The sequence below is a fragment of the Electrona antarctica genome (assembly GCF_951216825.1).
Source record: "Electrona antarctica genome assembly, chromosome: 18".
Lineage (NCBI taxonomy): Eukaryota > Metazoa > Chordata > Actinopteri > Myctophiformes > Myctophidae > Electrona > Electrona antarctica.
In genome coordinates, this window is record NC_136799.1 from 32,375,788 (window position 1) to 32,395,974 (window position 20,187).

Genomic DNA, 20,187 nt, shown 5'->3' on the forward strand with positions numbered 1-20,187 from the left:
CTCTGGCTCATATTCGACTTTAGAACCAAAAAGAACAACCAGTGGAAAAGGGTCCACAGAGCCATTTAACAAAGTCCCCCCTCAAGTATTAATTAATTTGAAGCGGGCTACTTGTTGGACAGCAGGAGGACATTAAATGGACAATTTTCTCAAGCAGATCATTTAGCTGTTAATTTAGCTCTGTAAAGAACTAACCTCGCCCACCAGGCTTTCCACCAGTAAAGAACATGCAAGACATTGCAAGTCATGCACGACCCATGTGTCAATTAATTAGGCCATCCGGATGGGACTGTACAGTTTGACATGTGGACGGTGAGTCCGTGGCCCTTTAAGAAACTCCATGTTTTCGCAACATGATGCGTCAACATAAAAGCGGATGATGCTGTTATGTAAAAACACGCTGAAGTGAGTCGCAGTTTACAAAAGCGCGAATGAAGGCGATTTACACCTGAGTTTATGTATGTTAACAACACACAAATATGTAGTTTCTATTGCAAACGACTGGCATTTCTACGCTGGGACTGTAATAATCGCGCAGTTTCGAGAAAGGCTTCGTTCTAGTGGATCGGGACAGATCAACGCAACTCAACTGAGTGAGTGAGTGGTGGCGAGTCGCCCACTGTTTTCCTTCACTTGCGAGAACGATACACCTGACCCATCTCTCTCTCTCTCTCTCTCTCTCTCTCTCTCTCAGCTGTGTAAAAGTAATTTGTCGTTAGTACGCGACTGTGTCAGTTGTCTATGGACATGGTTGTCAGCACAGGTCTACAGTTCACGGTCACTGTCTGGGAGAGAAACAGCCATCAACTATTTTTTACAATCAATAAAGAGTGTGGACTGACTGACTAGATCCAGTCAGCGCTGACACCCAAGTGACCCAACCAGCTGGAATAAAATATCAATGGTACAGTATCGCCTACGTATCACGGTATCACCTATACTGGTCACCACCTGAAGCAGATTTAAACTTTGTGCAAGTCTTTGTTCAAATCGTATGAGTGAGTAGGCTATGCATGGCTACTACTTATTCCAGTCTGATGTGGTCACAGAAAAATAAGTTGTGGCAGTCACTTGTGCGTAGCTAAAATATACCGTGGGATTGTTGCATCACAAGATGGTTAATGGCAATATTGCTGTTGCATGATAGACTGAAAGTTATACTACTGACTGGAATCTTGGAAAGATTTGAATGTATAGGCTTGCATGCTAGATTAATCTAGGCGTTGTGTGTAGTATAAAATTCCTCTTGGCCAAATGCTGGCTTCGGTTGAATAATGTATGTTCTTTTTGATGAAAAAAAACAGCCTCAAACCATTAAACAATACAGCAACAATAACAAAATGCCAGTAGATCCAGGCTGGCAGCTGCTTAATAGTTTTGGGAAATTTCAAATTTACCTTATTTTCACAGCAATTTTTGAGGCCCTCCGATGCCCAGCTTTGTGTGTCTGTGTGTACCACATTTGTGATGATTTGATTGGCTGAGCACGGAATGTGAGGATGTATGATGATAAGAGCGTCGTGTGATTGTTGTTTCATGTAGCTGAAGTAGAAAAATTGTATTGCATTGCATTTTTGCATCACAGTGTATACTATAGCATGGACATCTCCTGCTCAGTTATCTTCATGATTTAATTTCAATGACATACTGTATAGAACCGCCTAAATGAGACACACCAGACAATGGCATGTCAACAAGTCTGCTATGAAAAGGGTCTATGGCTATTGGCTACATTATGTCTGCTATTCTCTCTTCTCAGCAACACAACTTGATACGCCTATGAGGTTGATGTCATGGAGCATAGCGGCATCTTGAATAGAGGCACACCACCAGCATAAAGCTAGACATAAATCTAGGACATAATCCCAGTATATCTGTAGAAGTGCCCTGTTGTGTCTAAAGTATGAGACACATAGATATCTCAGCTGTCTTATCATTCACTGCTTTAATAAAGATGGGGTGGGGGTGGGGGTAGGCTACCCATCTATTTAGGCAACATGTGGTTGGATAGTGATTGGATAGATATGTTAAAGTTTGGATGAAAGAGGGCTGAGGCTGTTAATACAAATAATTGGAATATAATCAAATAGAATGCAATTTGTATGATTTAAAAATGACTTTGTATCTTTCTGTTTTAGTATATTTTTTGTTATCTGCTTACCTCAGAACGATCTTCTAAGCTCTCATAGTACGTATATCAATTGCGCTGAAAATGTTCAGGGCAGTTCAAGTAAAAAAAATGTCGAGATCAATTTAGATTTGCAGCCACAAAAATAAGTATGGCAAAGCATAGATACAACTTTCACCACAAAGGATTACTATTCAAGCGTGAATGTTAATCCGTGCAAACCACAAAGTGGACTCTATCATCCTAACTCATCCCATGTTCAGTCAAACAGGCAATAGACAGACACCATGGGCATTTTAGTCTTGGCAAAAATGTTTCAGAAGAAGTCCATATTGTATACCAGCAACAGAGGCTAGTATTGCTTATTAATAACATTGCTTATTATCTACTTATTGCGACCATAGGTCGGAGATTACTATGAAAAAACCTGTCCGTAAAACCTGTCCGTCGTTCCGTCAGTCACGCCACCATATATGGTCGTCAGTCCCTCACGCCTTGTGACACATCACGCCACCATATATGGCCGTTAGTCCCTCGTGACACGTCACGCCACCATATATGGCCGTCAGTCGCTCATGCCTCGTGACACGTCACGCCACCATATATGGCCGCCAGTCCATCACGCCTTGTGATACGCTCCATATATGGCCATTTCCATATATGAAGATCACGACACGGACCTCATCAAACCCTGGATAGCCATACAGATTGGAGAAGACTGGATCATCAGATCTCCATATATGGAGCTGACCAGTTCTGACATTTCATATGTTGATCCTGCCCCAGCCGTCCTTCCTCTTCGATGTCTCCCTTTTGACTGAGGCCTGTCCATTCAAACTCTAGACGGGCCCGCCCCAAAGTTATTAGTGCAGCCGCGCCCAGCAGCCGGCGAAAACTAGAGTTCTCAATAGGCCGGAAAATTAAGGCCCTCATCAAATCCTGTAAACTCAAGACACTGCCCCCATTGCCACCCTTAGATCTCCATATACAGTATGGAGCTGACCTGTTCTGACATTCCATATGTTGATCTGACCTCATCAAACCCTGCACACGATCCATATATGGCCAGTACAGAACTCATTCCATATGTTGACCCCCCCCCATGCCAAAGCGCCAGCGCTCGCCCAGCAGTCTGCCGTCACCCAGGTGGATGCGTGCACACGACCTCGAGGTCACTTCTCGCCCTCAGGGCGTCTTACTGGTTATTTCTTATTTTAACGTATTTAGAACGCATTTACAGTGGGTAATTTTCCCTGGAAGATATGGCACAGAACAACAATCAACAGTATCATCTGACTAATATAACATAGCAAGACATCAATTTAACTCAGCCAACCTTTCTTTGTCCCCAAAACACTTTTGAGAGGAATAAGTGCTTTATTTGATGTTTGAGCTGCGACCACTGAGAACCATTGCCTACATCGAAGTGACTGTTGAAATACCAACTATCCAATTCCAGTCATGTATTTGTGTTGATCAATTCTCTTTTCCTATATGTTTTCCAGCTTATAATTGATGAGATAACAGTAGTTAACTAAAGCAGGGGTTTCCAAAAATATTTTACACCTGAATACATTTCAATAGAATGAGTGAAAGCATAGTGCCCACATAGCCTGGGTATCATTCCTTTTCGGGTTTATGATCCGGTCGGGAGTGGTGGGTAATTTACGTCATGTTGTATGTAGTCAATGATTTGTAGTCATCAGACAGGAAACCACAAGCCCCAAATAATTCCCGCGATCATAATTTTAGGGCCTACCCAATAAAATCCTTGATGCGGCGTAGTTTTGCTAATTTATAAAATATAAATGTGAGTGTACTTTACTTTCCAGAGACTATTTAGCGTTTGTATACCTTTGTTATCCCATGGGGAAATTCAACATTTTTGGGTAGGCCCTAAAATTATGGTCGTGGGGAATTTTTTTGTGTAGTTCTTATTCTGGTTGTGGTTTCCTGCCTGATGACTACAAATCAGTGACTACAACATGACGTATTTTACCATCCGCTCCCGACCGGTTCACACAGCGATTTAGTAACACAGACTAGTGTTGGTCTGTGTTACGCGAGGTTAGTGCCCACCTATCTCACTAAACTTGATTCTGATTGAATGATGTATTAACAAGATTATTAACAGTAGGCTACAAGTAGTAGGCCTACAGTCAAAAGTTATACTAAAAGTATAACACAACTTACATAAAACAAAATTGTTTCCATTGTGGTCCATTGTACTTATGCTCTCAATTAAAACCGTGGGGTGCCTCGGACGTGTATACAGTACACGTCCTTTTTAATGATATAAAACGGGATAGCTGAAATCCATTTTTTGCTCAGAACTCCCGGACATGTTTTGCGCATGCGCGCAGCCATTCACTTCCTTGTTTACGGGCCGACAAAACTTGCTATTATCTCTGAATCTACGGCGCTCTCCATGGTTTTGATCAGAACGCTGAAGTTGAAGTGCTGCTTGGCACTCTAGCGCCTTTATTCTGAAAATGTCCCCGGCAAAAGTTGTGTTAATATAGTAAATCAATTACTTGTATATCGTAAATATTTTGGTTATGTGTGTTATTTTTGTTTGTGTCATACATGTGTTGAATAGCCCTAGGCTTATGTATGTGCGCACCAAGTGCACATTTATGTGCATAAAATTACCTCTGGGGTTAGGTTGGGGTCGTGAGTCAATGGCAGCATTATTTTGGGGTCGAGGACTGAAAAGTTTGGGAACCCATGAACTAAAGGATACTTCATACAGCCTTATGCAAACAGTAGAATATCAGGCTGGAAGTAACTTACTAGTAAGTATACTAGTAATTATGGATAACTGAATTTTCTCTGTGATGTGCTTGTGACAAATTATAGGACTTTTTGCATTGTGTGTCTACAATACATGTATATTTCATGCTGAATGCGCCTGGCCTGGGCTGGTATTTCAATCTGTTTCACTTGTCTGAATATTTCACTAGTTGGTGTGACCAGTGAATCCCAATGGGCTCAGGATTAGCAGGGTTCTGTTAGTGCAGTCTTCTAAAATCCATTACCCAGCCCCCTTCCTCTCTCTCACTCTCACGCTCTCTCTTTCTCTCTCTCCCGCCATGGCACAATGCCAAAGACACAGCTGTGAAAATTACAGGTCTGTTTTGTGGAAGCATAGCAGAAGAGGAGGTAGACATGGTTGGAAGTGGGTAAAGAGACAGAGGGAGAACAGAGACCCAGAGAACGGAGTCAGCTGTCCACAGACCCACAGCTGTGAAGGTTAGAGCCTCATTCAGTTATCACACACTGGTGTGTGTGTGTGTGTGTGTGTGTGTGTGTGTGTGTGTGTGTGTGTGTGTGTGTGTGTGTGTGTGTGTGTGTGTGTGTGTGTGTGTGTGTGTGTGTGTGTGTGTGTGTGTGTGTGTGTGTGTGTGTGTGTGTGTGTGTGTGTGTGTGTGTGTGTGTGTGTTTGCGCGCGCGCCAGTGCGTGTTACAGAGAGTGAGAGAAAGAGGGTCTGTGTATGTATGCGTGAGTGTGTGTGCTGTGTTGTCTGGTAGTAGGGCTAAATCCCGTTTATAAAGTGACACAGGGCAGAATAGAGGGCCTCAGTGTGACAGCCAAACATCAGACTCTCTGCTGAACAGCACATGGCACCGACCGTCCTTCACTCTGGCAGATGCTGAAAGTCTGACTGAGGTGCTGGCAGAAGGGCAGGCAGGATGGCACCTCCTCCTCCTTCAGCCTTCTTCAGCCGTGTTGGAAATACAGCGACAGGCCTCCTCCGTTAGAGGGTCATTGTTCCACATGATGATGACAATCTCTCTCTGTCTTGCAGTAAATCTGTCTCTCTCTCTCTCTCTGTGTCTCTCTGTCTCTCTCGCTGTCTTTCTCTCTCTCCCCGTGCTATCTCTATTTGTCACTCTGAATCTTCCCGGCCAACATCTGTATTTCAGAGCGACTGTCAGGCAAAGAAACGAGAGGACTGAAAGTGAAAAATTGCCCCGCGCCCTGATTTCTGCGAAGCTTGACTTTTTCTCTACACTGTGAGATGTGTTGGATTCCTTCGTCACTTTCCTTCTTCTGCTGTTCTCTCACTCTGTCTTTCAATTCAATTCAACCATCTCCCACTGCTCTATCTCTCTCTGCCCCCGCCCTCTCTCTCTCTCTCTCTCTCTCTCTCTCCATCTGTGATCCCCAGCATTTCTGCCCTCTCTGTTTGAAGAGGTGCAGCCAGAGCACCTAATTGCACTTCCTGTCCTGTTTCCTATCGGATCTGAGATTCTGAACTGTCATCTTTACATGTATAGGCTACATTCTCAACTTTAGGATAGAAAATGTTTTTCTATCTTGTTCAGTGTTCTGCCAACACTGATTTGTCCATATTCATGAGTCACGACCAACACTTACTCTGGTATGCAGTCTTGGGCTCATGTTTTGTTTTTTAAATGTTTGTAGGTCTACCAGTATGTAGCACATTTAATCCACCAAAGGTGAGCTTTTCATAAGGCATAAGAAAGGGAAATAAAGAATAGATTAGGAATAAAATGCACCAGAATTACTGTTACACCATTTAAAGATTACATTGTTGGATTGGAAATATTGGTAACATTTTACTAATATTGACTCGTACACACATCTTCATCTACATACTGTACATTTCCTCTACTTTGTGATTAGTGGATTTACTATAAAGTAAGTTGTAAGAACAATGTATGAGATATCGATGCTTAATCAGTCACCTGGTTTCATTTGGTTAATTTATCTCAGGAAAAGTGCAGAGTGGGTAATGCTGGCTGCACTTCTCCATTCTGTCTTCTCAGGGTTTCAAATATGCAAATCTATTTAAAGAAGACCTGAAAGATTAATGTCAACTTGTGCATGTTAGTAGATCGGTAAAGGACAAGTTTTAGGTTTGCACTATCAAAATGCAGGCTGTCAGTAAAATATCTGAATTAGGAAGAATGCACAATTTATGTCTTGGTAGCCTTGGTACCCATGCGTTTTTTTTATTTATTATCCTGTACTCATTAGCCCATTAAGACTGGGATAGCATCTGTGTCCTTTTAGGATTTAGCTAACAGTATATGGGTGTGTTGTGTGTCACGATTTCCCAAGTTCTTGATGAGTTACGGAGATAGGGCGAGATCTGTTTATTTGATTTTGTCACCTTTCCTTTTCATTATAGCTATTGCAAATGTGTTCACTCTCTCTTTTGACATCCGGTTGAAATACCACAGCCATTCAATCCCCCACCTCGCACACCACCACTAATACTAGAACACTCACCTCAAAACAAAATCAGCCTGGTATAGTATTCTTAAACGAACCTAAGTAAGCTTCAACGGTTACACCTAACCTTATTCCTAACCTTAACCTCAGTAAAACCGTGCCAAAACCTAACCCTATTCCTTCCTAAACTTAACCCCAATAAAACTATGCCTAACCATAAACATATTTCTAACCCTATTCTCAGTCAAGCAAATGCAAGAATACAAGAACCGCCCCACCGAGCGGTCGGCCGGGGAACAAAAAGAGGGTGACCGTGTTTTAAGCCGGGCATTCCAGTTACCACCACCCAGGTCTTGTTGATTGCAGACTAATAATAGAAAATAGTCTTGCATGCAGAAAAGAATAATATGTTTCACTGGGTTGATTCATTTAATTGTGACTTTGGCACTGTCAGATGGAGAACAAAAAGTGTTTGCTACTGTGTCCCTGGGCACCCCGTCAGTCTACTGTGTCCCTGGGCACCCCGTCAGTCTACTGTGTCCCTGGGCATCCCGTCAGTCTACTGTGTCCCTGGGCACCCCGTCAGTCTACTGTGTCCCTGGGCATCCCGTCAGTCTACTGTGTCCCTGGGCATCCCGTCAGTCTACTGTGTCCCTGGGCATCCCGTCAGTCTACTGTGTCCCTGGGCACCCCGTCAGTCTACTGTGTCCCTGGGCATCCCGTCAGTCTACTGTGTCCCTGGGCATCCCGTCAGTCTACTGTGTCCCTGGGCACGCCGTCAGTCTACTGTGTCCCTGGGCACCCTGTCAGTCTACTGTGTCCCTGGGCATCCCGTCAGTCTACTGTGTCCCTGGGCATCCCGTCAGTCTACTGTGTCCCTGGGCATCCCGTCAGTCTACTGTGTCCCTGGGCATCCCGTCAGTCTACTGTGTCCCTGGGCATCCCGTCAGTCAACAGTGGTAGACCCATGTGTGAACCCCTGCCCTGTACTGTGTGTTAGCAACACAACAAGGATGTCACTAGTCTACACCGTTTGTAGTCTGTAGACCAGGTGTGCCCACACTTTTTGACTTGAGAGCTACTTTCAAAATGACCAGCTCGGCAAGATCTACCCACCAAATCAATTATTATACCATTGCTGAAAATAGTTTAAATATGTACCTGAGGGGGCTTCGGAATAGTAGAGTTCGTGTTACATTCTGAATCTGTACAGTATAAGATAAATGCACTTGGAATGGGAAATAGAGGGGGAGAAAACGTTTTTAATCGTTTTTTTTCTTCAATATATTTAAATGAAATACTCTTTAGGGGCATGTCATGTGATCTACCTGCACAGCATTTGTGATCTACTGGTAGATTGCGATCTACCTTTTGGGCACCCCTGCTGTAGACCGTTCATAAACCCCCCTGAAGATCATCATGAAGGTTATTTCAAGGTGAAACTTAACTTCAAGCAGGTCTTTCATGCTGATTTTAAGGAAGACAAATGTTCAGAGTGCGCTTGGCTGGCGTAGTGCATTGCATTGTCTGAGTTCATTGTTTTGTGGTGTATTCTTGCGTATATGCTGTGTAGTGCAGTGTATAGGTCATATCTCAGCAGTCTGCCCTCCCTGCCTCCACAGCACTCACGCCTCATTAAGTTACACACTCAGCTCGTTTACAGCTGTTAATTACACACTGTAAAGTTGATATTGATGAGGCTAATTAGCATCCATCCCAATTAAGCTTGATTTTTGACTGGATGGCAACTTTACAACATAATGGCTGTCAAACTGTTTTGACAGCATGGTCCTCGACATTGCTTGTTTTGACTATAAATGTTGTTTTTTAGACTGATGTCATAGACCATCCATTGGTTAGTAGGCTACCCTAGCCTACTTGTCCTATTTCAGCTGTGTCTGTGATATATTTCGGGGGAAAATTTTAAGTTTCTTCAAAGTGCCCTGCAGCTACAGGATCACATATGCTATGGTGATTGTCTTGTGTAGTCCATCCATATAACTCCTGAGTCCTGACCTTTATGGACTCGTGTTGTTGTTAGATCGGCGAAGTTTGATCATTTTTCCACCGGGCGGTAATATTATCTTGCCTGTGCAGTGTGTGCAGTGTGCACCGCTGCTCTTCTCTTGATGTCCCGGTGCAACGGCAATATCGCGAATGCAGCGCATGAATATTATCTCCAGCATGCTGCCACTTCGGAAGTAGGTCACCGTTTCACCGTTTTGCCATGTCTGTGTGGTAGGAGGCTGTTTAGGTCCGCGGATCGTCTCTCAGTTCGACGTACAGTCCGAACGTATACAGTGGACTGGCGATCAGGACGGGATTTTTGTCTTCTTCTAAACCGAGAACGGGACACAACAAGGTAATGAATCTTCAAACCCAACGGCTGTAATTCCAGTCACCATTGCAGATTAGAGAGGATCGGGGGTGTACATACAGTAGCCTACATTTGAACAACTAGCCCGTGTGAGCTCGTAATAATATTATTATTGACTGTATACGGCCAAACCTCCCGTTCGATCAAGCATGTTGAGGTTGGACTGGTCGCTGTTGTAGATCATCGTCCCGGTGAGCTTTTTACTTATGATATCATGGACTAACAGCCGCTCTATACCACCGCATGCTGTCAAATAACCCTGTCTGTCCAGCACGATGGCCAACTCTGACTCTGAGATGCAGGAGCTTCTGATCGAAGGTGTTTATTTTGTCATGTAATCACTGTTCAATACTCGTCGGTGTTCACTGAAGTGCATCTATGTTGATCGTGTGCTATTAGTTAGCGGATGCGGATCTGTTTATAATTGGTGGTGGTGGTGTAGTATTGAACTGATGATTTGCCCAAGGAAAGCGGACTTCGTGATACGCCCTATCTAAGCTGCACACAGCGCAAGAGCAGATTCCCAAGGGTTTCTCCGTTTTGCCCTTTTCTCGTGACAACTAGAATGAAGAACAGCTTACACTATGCCCTTGGTTTGAATCCGTTTTAGACAATACAACAGTTCTTAAAGTGTATAGCCTCTGACTGCCATATGCTGTATGTTGCCACATCCGCAACCGAGCCCCATCTGACTTCTAATAGCCTACAGATTAAACTCAATTAAGTACTCAGCGAGCTGCTATTGAATGCAAAAAGAATGGCCATCAATTGCTTCTAAATTGGATACGACCGTCTAATGTGCGCCACAAAATCGTCTTAGAAATGATTTTACAATAGACTTATGCTGGTGCTGCTTTGTGACATGTTGCCATCCATATAGTCCTCCTAATTGAAACTTTTTTTATTTCTTTTTTTACTGTAAGTAGCCTAACATAGTATAATTTATTTGCTTAGAGACGGCTTCCAGCCAAGTATTTTCCTATACTCTCTTGAATGGACAACTTTTTGCCCTTGCTCCTAGACAGACTCCTGAGCTATATTAGGCCTACTTATTACTGCTTAGTACCCTTATACCTTTAATGCATAGCACAGCAAAATATTGAGTGTTCATTTAACTCTGAGAGTTACGACTGGTTCTCAAAGTGGGTTCCAGGGACCCCCAGGGGTCCATGGAGGGGCAGGGGTTCCAGGGGGTCCCTAGCAAAATGATGAACAGTTTAAGATAAGTGAACAATTAGGATTTTACTTTACTTATAGGCCATCTGACCACTTAAAGGATTAGTTCACCCCCAAAACGACTTATTTTCTATCAAATACACACCCCATGAAGCCTTGAATTCATGGAGAATTTTTAGTTTTTGTCCCAGTCCAATTCAAGGCGTATAATTGATCGAAATTAAGTAATTTTTTTGGGTGAACTACTTACTCCTTTAACACAGCAGCGGAACATTTTTAGAACATGTTTGTTTGTTTATTTAGTTATAGTTTATAGTTAGGGGGCTTTTCTGATGGCCCACTAGCGGACCTCGACCTGCAGGTTGAGAAACACTGGCTTAGTGGCTTATAGGCTATTGGTTCTAAAATGTTTTCATGTCACGAACCCCTACACTGATATGTATTTGGCCGTGGACCCCTTTTTGTGCCAGAGACTTCCAGAAGAGATGATTTGTTTGAAATAAATGCTAAACTATTCAAAATATTCCAATACTTTCGAGATTAAAATTCACTTTGTGCTCGCGGAGTGGCACTTTTTAATAGCCAGCGTATAAAATATAAAATTGTGATGCTCTATTAACACATTTTGCTGGGGACACCAAATTACAAGGACACTGTGGCTCCCCAGACTCCAACAATCAAGTCTGCATCATGTTCTATACAGCATTACTTTGACCAACAGTTTCTCTTTGCCAATAATATCATCATCACAATATTATTATTGATGCACTCGACTAACAATATTGCAAATTGCCTTTCTCTCTCTTGAGGAAACATGTTTCTGCTCTCCAATTAGCTGCTGTCTTTTTCCTTTATGCTTGTTATGTCATATCCAAATGAAGCAAGTTGATTTGATATACACAGACGGGGTCAAACGTGAGTCTCCTTCTGTTCTCTTGTTATCTGAAAATTAAACTGCTCTCTCATGGATTGCATTTCACGGTTCACAGAGTCAGTTGGCAAAATGGCCCAAGCAAGTTACGAGACGTTTGAAACTGTCCTGTTAAAGTTCTGTCTGTTCCGAGTTCAGCATTAAGCTATAGCTTCCAGTATAACTTTGCTTGAGTCAGTTTGAAAAGATAACATCAATGTTGAGGAAAGTCAAGGAGCACTGCTTATGTAGGTTATGGTGAAGGTAGAGTTTAATCAAAAGCCATACACATATTCACATTCCTTTAAAAGCATCTCTAATAGTTTTTGTTAGATTATTATACTCTCTTGACTGTACATGTAGGATAAAATACAAAATGTGTTGCAGATAATCTCTCATGCTGTCTCTTACTTGCAGCCTAGCAGTTTTATTGAAAATCATCTATTTTGTTCTTGTGACTGTACTTAGCCGCATGGCATGGTAACAAGCATACTCTTCAGTGTGTGGGTGTTTTTCTTTGCATATTTGGCGAGCAGGTGTATTCATGGAGGTCCGATTTTGCTTGTGTTTTATAAGATGAATCAATATTTCTATGCTGTGCAAAAATGGTTCTAGCAGAGTCAGTCATCGCAAGCATTTTTGGTCATAACTCATTATTACTCTCGTTTCTACTCGCTACGCTTGGTTATTTCTTTGAATGGTGGAAGAAACAATGTCATAATAACATTAATTATGAAGTGGTAGTATTAGACTCCCAAAAGACCAACATGTATGAAAGAATATATACTGAGGACAGAGACATTTTAAGCTTTTAATTTCATTATTCTGCTGTACAGAAAAATCCTCTGTTAATTGTCTCCACCGGGCCGAAGGCATGGGGAGAGTCTGTCTGTCTGTCTGTCTGTCTGTCTGTCTGTCTGTCTGTCTGTCTGTCTGTCTGTCTGTCTGTCATGTGTTCAAGACGGATCTGTCCGATATTTCATATTCCATCATAATTGGCTAACATTGGCTTTCAAAGTTTGCAGGATTGGCCCATTTTGAACAAAAAGCCTCAAATCATGACATGAACGCAGCGTCCAATTTACGTGAAATCTTTCACTGACTTTCCTACTAGGCTGAGGAATATATCCCACCCTTTTCACAATGGCCTGTTATAGCGCCACCAACAGGTGGGTTTTGCAAAACACATTTTTGGAACAAAATGCCTCAAATCATCCAATTGCCATCGAAGGCGTAAGAAGAAATGGCACCCTTTTCACTTTGGCCTATTATAGGCCACATCCTGACCTGCCCTGGTGGAGACCTGTGCACCGAGGGGCACTTTATGTAGTTTAACTTTAACTGTGAGACTGCAAGTTAACGTTGGTATTAATCCAACGAGACATGGAAGCTTGTTCAACAACTGGCTAGTCTCTCGAGACAGACTGTTGACAAATTCAAAGGAAAAGAGGGCACTGTTTTCCCTTTGTTTTGCAGATGTGTTCCCAGATTGACAACTGGCTAAACTGACACTTCATCTAATAGCCGCATCCTGAAACCTTTTATTGGGATTGAACTGAAGCAGCATAATTGTTTTTGACAGCAGATTCTAATAGGAAGGTGGTTCCATGTCTTTAAAATACACACATTGAATGTGATTACCTCTAACTAGTGGTTGAATTGTCTGCAGCTGTACCCCCCCACACGCACGCACGCTATACTGAAAGTGTTTTTCACACAGGGAGTCAAGTGTTCTAATACAATGACTGCCTCATATTACACTTCCTCACCCATTGGAATTACAGAACTTCTGAAAGTGAAAGTGCCTTCTACTGCATGCAGTAGGTTGAAGGTTCCCAGCTTTTCAGTATCAGAATCAGTTTATTGGCCAGAGAATCTGTTTATTGGCCAGAGTATGTTCACAGAGGAATTTGACTAGTCGGTGCATTGCTCTCACACAGTAGAAAAAGAAGGAAGAAAGAAAAAACATCGTTACATCGTAGTCATGCAAAAAACGTATGTGCGACCTCTCCTTCTTTTTCAATATTATACACTTACACATAACATTCTGTTCATGTGAAAGTGAAGAGGAACTCCCAACAAAAGCCTCTGTCAAAGATTTACCAAAATAAGGATTTTATGAACCACTTTAGTTTGTTAGAAGAACACTGTGTATTTCTGGGCAATTCATGTTTACTTGTTTAAATTTCTTCCTATTTTTCACCTGAGAAGGAATCCCATGTTATGATTTGAAAGATCATAACATACAAGATTTTTTATTTAAATTCAGGATTAAACCGCTTCGCTAGGCAATTACCAGCTGCTTGGTCAAATCATCTATCACTTATTGCAGATCTGATTTATGCTGTCGTTAATATGAGTGAAATTAAATTGGGTTGGTGTAGGGATGCTAATTTAAAACAAAATCCAAACTTGTTAACGATTAATTCATCATTAATCAATAAGAAAATACACTATCTACAGTAGAAGAATATCTGCGGTGTGAGTGTGACTCATACAGAATTGACCAATACAACACATTTTATTTCCCTAAGAAAGGGGGATTTTTTTTGTACGATGATTTTTATATTGATAAACAAGAGGATTCACACATCGCAAGATAGTATGAATTGAAAAACATGACAAATATACAACTTAGAACAATGTTTAGAAAATGTAGTAACTTTGTAATAAATGACTAAATTAATAGTTTAACCTTTGAAAAATTCCTTACAACTAGGAATTATATGATCTATTAATGGTTAAAAGTTGATTATTAACACCCTGTATCCCGTTGTAAGTAAATAGTAAATTTATAAAAATGGTGAATAGCTTAGTGGGTAGAGAGTCCTGGTCCTAGTCTACATGTCGAAGTGTCCCTGAGCAAGACACTTGTGTATTGGGGCGGCCATAGCTGAGTGGGCCAGAGAGGCCACCTGGGAAACAGAAGGTCCCTGTTCGTGTCACGGCCTCGGTCAAAGTGTCCGTGTGAAAGATATGTAACCCCTAACTAGAGCCCACTGCTCCTGATACTGAATACATATTGCATATACAGTGATGTAAATAGGGTGCGTTTTGCGTCCCAAAACGCACTTTATAGTTATGGGACGCAATAAACCAAAAGCCTCTGCATCCTGTGGACGCAACTTTATCCTGGCTGCACTGAAGACTATGGCACTCTCTCGGTCACACACTGTTCTACGTGGAAGTCTAGCACTCTTTCGGTCACACACTGTTCTACGTGGAAGTCTAGAACTCTTTCGGTCACACACAGGCTGCAACATCGGGTCTCATCACAACCCAATGCGCGACCCGTGAAGTCGGGGGGAAAAATAATAAAAGAGAGAAAAGAAAAAGACGGAGTGACAAATCGTTAGCAACAAGCTATGCTAACAGACTGGTGGTGGTGGTGTTGGCTATTAGCTTGTTGCTGCTGCTGATTCAACGCACTGATTGAACTTCACTTCATGTCCGCCTGTAACGTGAACGAATCCTGACACCAGCGCTGCAAAAACAGACAGATCTACAAGCTCTCAACGCGCTGCAAACGGCGCTGCAGAGATGGGCGCATCTGCGGGTTCTCAACACGTTTGTTTTTGCAGCGCTGGTGTCAGGGTTCGTTCACGTTGATCTACAAGCTCTCAACACGTTGTAAACGGTGCAGAGACAGGCGCATCTGCAGGTTCTCGCGTCGCGTCAGCGGCGCGTTGAGAGCTTGTGAATCTGTCTTTTTTGCAGCTGCCATTCTTCCCTGTAGACAGGGAACTTCTAAGTTCCACTTTTCCAAATAAATTATTTTACATCCACAATTTTGGAAAGTACAATAATTGCAACTGCAACTTTTGGTTGGTATATTAAGCTATGTTAAATCCACTGTTGCCCACTATTAGTATTTCTTCACTGAGTTGTGCTTGCTAATACTACTAGCCTACATAAAAAAATATACTGTATAGGCCTATTTGATATTTTTATATATATTTTTTTATTACAAAAAAAATATTATTATTTTTGAGTGGTGCAACCACTCCCTTACGGAGTTATGTGTGTGTCTGGGTATGAGCACAAAAATAGCATGGTTGTTTTTCACCATCTGTGCGCAACCTAACGCACACACAAACACACACGCACGTATTAACTGTATATATGATGCTTTCGGGGGGTGCCAATACATTACAGTGACAGTACAGTACAGTAGAGGGACCGCCACACGGTAACTGTCATTTCTCAACCGTTTCGGACGCGGCACGGCACGCCGGAACCGGCCCGGCCCCCTGGGCGCATTCCTGGGGGTCTGGAACTCCCCCCCCCCCCCCCCTTAACCCTAACCCCCCCCGCGCGAACCCCCTCACGGAGTTGCACCACTCACTTCACACAGGTGTGATTTTTTTTGGGACTCATACGAATTCTTTGGGACTCATTTGAATGACCACCTGTGCATCCCGGGACCCATTACATTGAAAACCTATTTACATCACTGCATATATAGTACGTACCACAATATGCAAATATACAGTGACAATTTAAGTACAGCAAAAAGAGCGTAGACCAAAGTATTTATTATTATTATTAACCACCTGACCACCCAACACCTGAATGAAGACTGACATTTCCCCCATGGGGCTAACAAAGTTCTCTCTCCCAGTATTAAAAGTTTATATCATCACACCAGGCAATGAAAACAACATCTAAAGAACAGTGTGAATGTTGTGTACGTCATTAATCTATTCAAACGCGGTCTCAGAAGTCAGAACGAGTGAAAAGTTGCCCCATTGATAGAAAAGTAACATTGCAAATTCATCATCTGGCTGCAGTTCAAATTCCAAAAAATATAGGTAGATCAGTACAGAATATTTAGTTCATATCACAATGTTGGTGTCCTAGACAGTATGAGCCATTTATAAACAACAGATACCAGAAATAGACCTGGAGAGAGCCACATGTAATCACCCATCTTAACCCATTAAGACCTAGGCTGAAATTCTATGGCAGTGGCTCAAACTACATTTCATGTCAAATACCCCAAAAATGGGCCTGGGCCGTGGCTCAGCGGTCCAGGCACCTTGGCCGGTAGCCCGAGTCTGGCAGTGTGCCGTGGGCTCGACTCCCGATCCCGACGGCCTTTACTGCATGTCACCCCCCCATCTCTCTCCCCCATTTCCTGTCAGCCTACTGTCTGTCCCTCTATAAATCTTTTTTTAAATAAAGGCGAAAGCCGCAAAAAAAAATTAAGAACAGACCCCAAAAATGATCCACATAATAGGCCTTCATTTAAAAAGATCTGTGTTGGGGTTAGGGATCCCCTCCAAATGTAGGAGGGAGTTGACAGTGGAGAGAATGAAACCTATTATCTGAATAGTTACTCTTATACATTCTCTCATTGGGCTAACTTCTAGTTGGTGAAATAATAGTGAAAATAAACTGTTCCTTCCTCATGTTGCCGGGGACCCCCTGGAATACTCCAGGGGTCTAAGGGAGTACTGTAAAATATTCACAGCATTCAAACCCCATGAGAACTGGACAGAAAGCTGTCTGGAGGGGTACAGGCTTTAGTTCCGACATACTATTGGTCCGACTGTCATTAGATCGACCACCTACCTCAAACCCTAACCGGGTTCGTGTCCCGATCCCGACGTCCTTTGCTGCGTGTCTTCCCCCCATCTCTCTCCCTCTTTCCTGTCAAGCTACTGTAAATCTATCAATAAAAGGGAAAAAGCCTCACAAAATATCTTAAAAAAAGAAAAACAAACTCGTCTTCCAGACAGTGACATCATTGTTAGTCAGATTTCTTTTAAAATGATGGCAATGATGTTTAGATTTGTATTATGGCCAGAACAATGCCTTCCATTATTAGAGAGAGATGGGGAGTGACACGCAGCAAAGGACATCAGGTTCGAGAGGAGAACCAGTGACACTCTGTTACGCTGTCAATGTCGCTGGCATTAGCAGTGCCCAGACGGCTATGCCAGCCGTCCAGGCCTCAAGAGTGCAGAAAATATTGGTTCAATATTGATTAAAATCATTAATGTTGAACCAACATTTATTCAATTATTCAGGTGAGATTGATATTTTGATATATTTGATATTCCAGGAATCTCTGTGTACTAGGCTGGGTGCAATAATCGTAATACCGCCATACCGCGGTTGTGTAAGGCATACCACGGTATCGAGTTCATAAAGTAACTGCGATTTTTGTATTCTTTGTCCCACGATTTTGTATGTATGTATTTGTTTTACCCGGTGCCAATTGCCTAAGCTGTAATCCTTGACGTTCCTCTGAATCAGTCATTCAAAGGGGAACAGCACTAGTCCAAAAATGAATCCAAAATGTAGTATGTATGATTTATAGCCAAAGCTGTTAATAGGCAATGATGTATTGTTGGCTGGTGTGGTCCTTTTAAGCCTTGCTTAGATAAAGGCATATGAATAAGTAGCACTACTAAATACATACTGTCTCTCTCCAGGAGGTGCGTGTGGGCCCAGCCGTCGACCCATGATGATGCCTATTTGAAGGGCCGCTCTAGCCGACTCACACCACAGCACACCCTGGGAACCTTTGGAAGGAAGAGGTGGTCTGCTTCTCCATGTTGAGACCATGGTCAGAGCTCAGCAGAAACACCCCACAAAACGAGGGAGGCCTCGGAAGGACAAAGGAGGCAGTGGAGGTGCAGGAGGCCGACTGAAAATAGGGCAGAAAAGAAGGAATCGCTTGAGAGATAAGAAAAAGGAGAGGAAAAAGTCACACAGAAGGAAGAAACCCATAGTAGGCGATGAAGACACCCTGGACTGCTGCGTCCTGCTCACCCGTCTGGAGGAGAAGAAGGTGCTGGATAATGAAATGGATGCATCAGGAGGTGGGAAGCGAAAGAGAGAAGACATCAAGCGGAGGAAACGATCTATCTCCATTCATAGAAGGACCAAGTCTGACAACAAACCTGGACAAAGGAAAACGTCCACAGCCAATCAACAAACACTGGAACCAAAAATTGATGAATACGAAGCCTTACTCCCATTGCCCCCGCCCTTCCCTGAGCCTCGCAGGCGTAGAATGGCCTCTCTTAACGCGGAGGCTTTTAACAGCTTGCTTCTCTTTAGAGACGGCTCTCTGACTCACATGAAGAAACGGCAGCATCCCAGTGAGGCTCTCACTAAAGCCACAGCCGTTGGCTGTAAGGGAGCTAAAACTGAAAAGGTTCCAAAGGGAGAGAAACCAGACATAAGTGAGACACCTAAAAAGAAAAAGAAGAGGTCAAAAGTGGAGCCTGAGAGCATTGACTGGCTGACGTTACTTACACCGACACCCAGACGACAGGCAGGTCTCACTGCTGCAACGCTGCTCAAGCTCACCAGCACTGCGTCTTCACACAAACGACCACGCAAGTCCGACTGCAAGTCAGGGAGTGAGGCAGCGACAACTACGGCACAAAAGGAGACAAGCTTTAAGGCGGGGTGTGAAGCAACCACGCAGACCAAAAAATCAAAACATCCCCAGCATGCACAGCAAATAAAGCATGGAAAACAGGCTGCGCAGGACCCAGCCCATTCCCAGGTGGGATCAAACATCCAGAGATGCTGTAGTTTGTGTAAAACAGAGTCTCTGGATCCGGGAGGCCAGTGGAAGGGGAGCACTACAGATCAGCAGTGCCATAAACCTGGACTCCACTGTAGGTCTATGATGGGGCTACCTGCAAAGCCTATCAAAGAGGAGAAAGTTGAGACTGAGGTTTCCCCCTGCTACTGCTGTACACAGGAGAGGTGTGTTGAGTACTGTCACAGACTGGCCTTGTTCCTGGACGAGAAGAACTTTGAAGAACCTGACAAAGGTTCACTTTCCAAGGTCTTCCACCACCACCACCACCATCACCACCACCATCATCTTCAGTCCCCCCACTCCATACCCCACCCGGCGGCATTAGCCATCAGCCCCCACACATACACCTGCTTCCCCGGTTACTACGTCCATTTCAGCCACCCTGATACGCCAGCCTCCTCCATTCCTCCTATGACTTCATGCCCACAGGGCAACAAAAGACCCAAGCTAATGCCCAGCACTGGTCCCCAACCCTCGGGGATCCCACATCCAGTGTACTGCTGCACCTCAATGGGAACGTGCTATGGAGAGCCATGCAGGATCAGTGGCTACTCTGCATACACCAGTGTAATACCCACCATCACCAGAGGAGGGTGCTCCTACAGTGCCACAGGCTGCAGCAAATGTAACCACGGCGTCAATCGAGGTAAGCAGAAAGATTTGACTTGATGTTGCATTGAAATGTAGGCCTTTGTGTATTTATTACATTTTGTTATCATCCATACAATATCAAAATCAGAATCTAACATTAATATTACACATCACACAGTATGTATTAACTAGAAAGGTCGCAATTTTAAAAAAGTGTGGTTGCCGCAGTCACTTA

The 20,187-nt window shown here is 43.2% G+C and overlaps 1 protein-coding gene across 4 annotated transcripts in view; it reads left to right on the forward strand.

The window, feature by feature from the left end:
• Positions 1 to 378: 378 nt before the first annotated feature.
• Positions 379 to 20,187, forward strand: part of bahd1 (bromo adjacent homology domain containing 1) — a 34,284-nt gene continuing 14,475 nt past the window's right edge. The window contains exons 1-2 of one of the 4 annotated variants that reach the window (XM_079528902.1): positions 379 to 597; positions 18,235 to 20,007. In XM_079528902.1, the coding sequence (XP_079385028.1) occupies positions 18,366 to 20,007 (1,642 nt within the window). In that variant the 5' untranslated portion in view covers positions 379 to 597; positions 18,235 to 18,365. Of the gene's footprint in view, positions 598 to 765; positions 905 to 9,566; positions 9,694 to 18,234; positions 20,008 to 20,187 lie in introns of those variants that run through there. The other 3 variants (XM_079528900.1, XM_079528903.1, XM_079528901.1) reach the window with 3 other exon arrangements.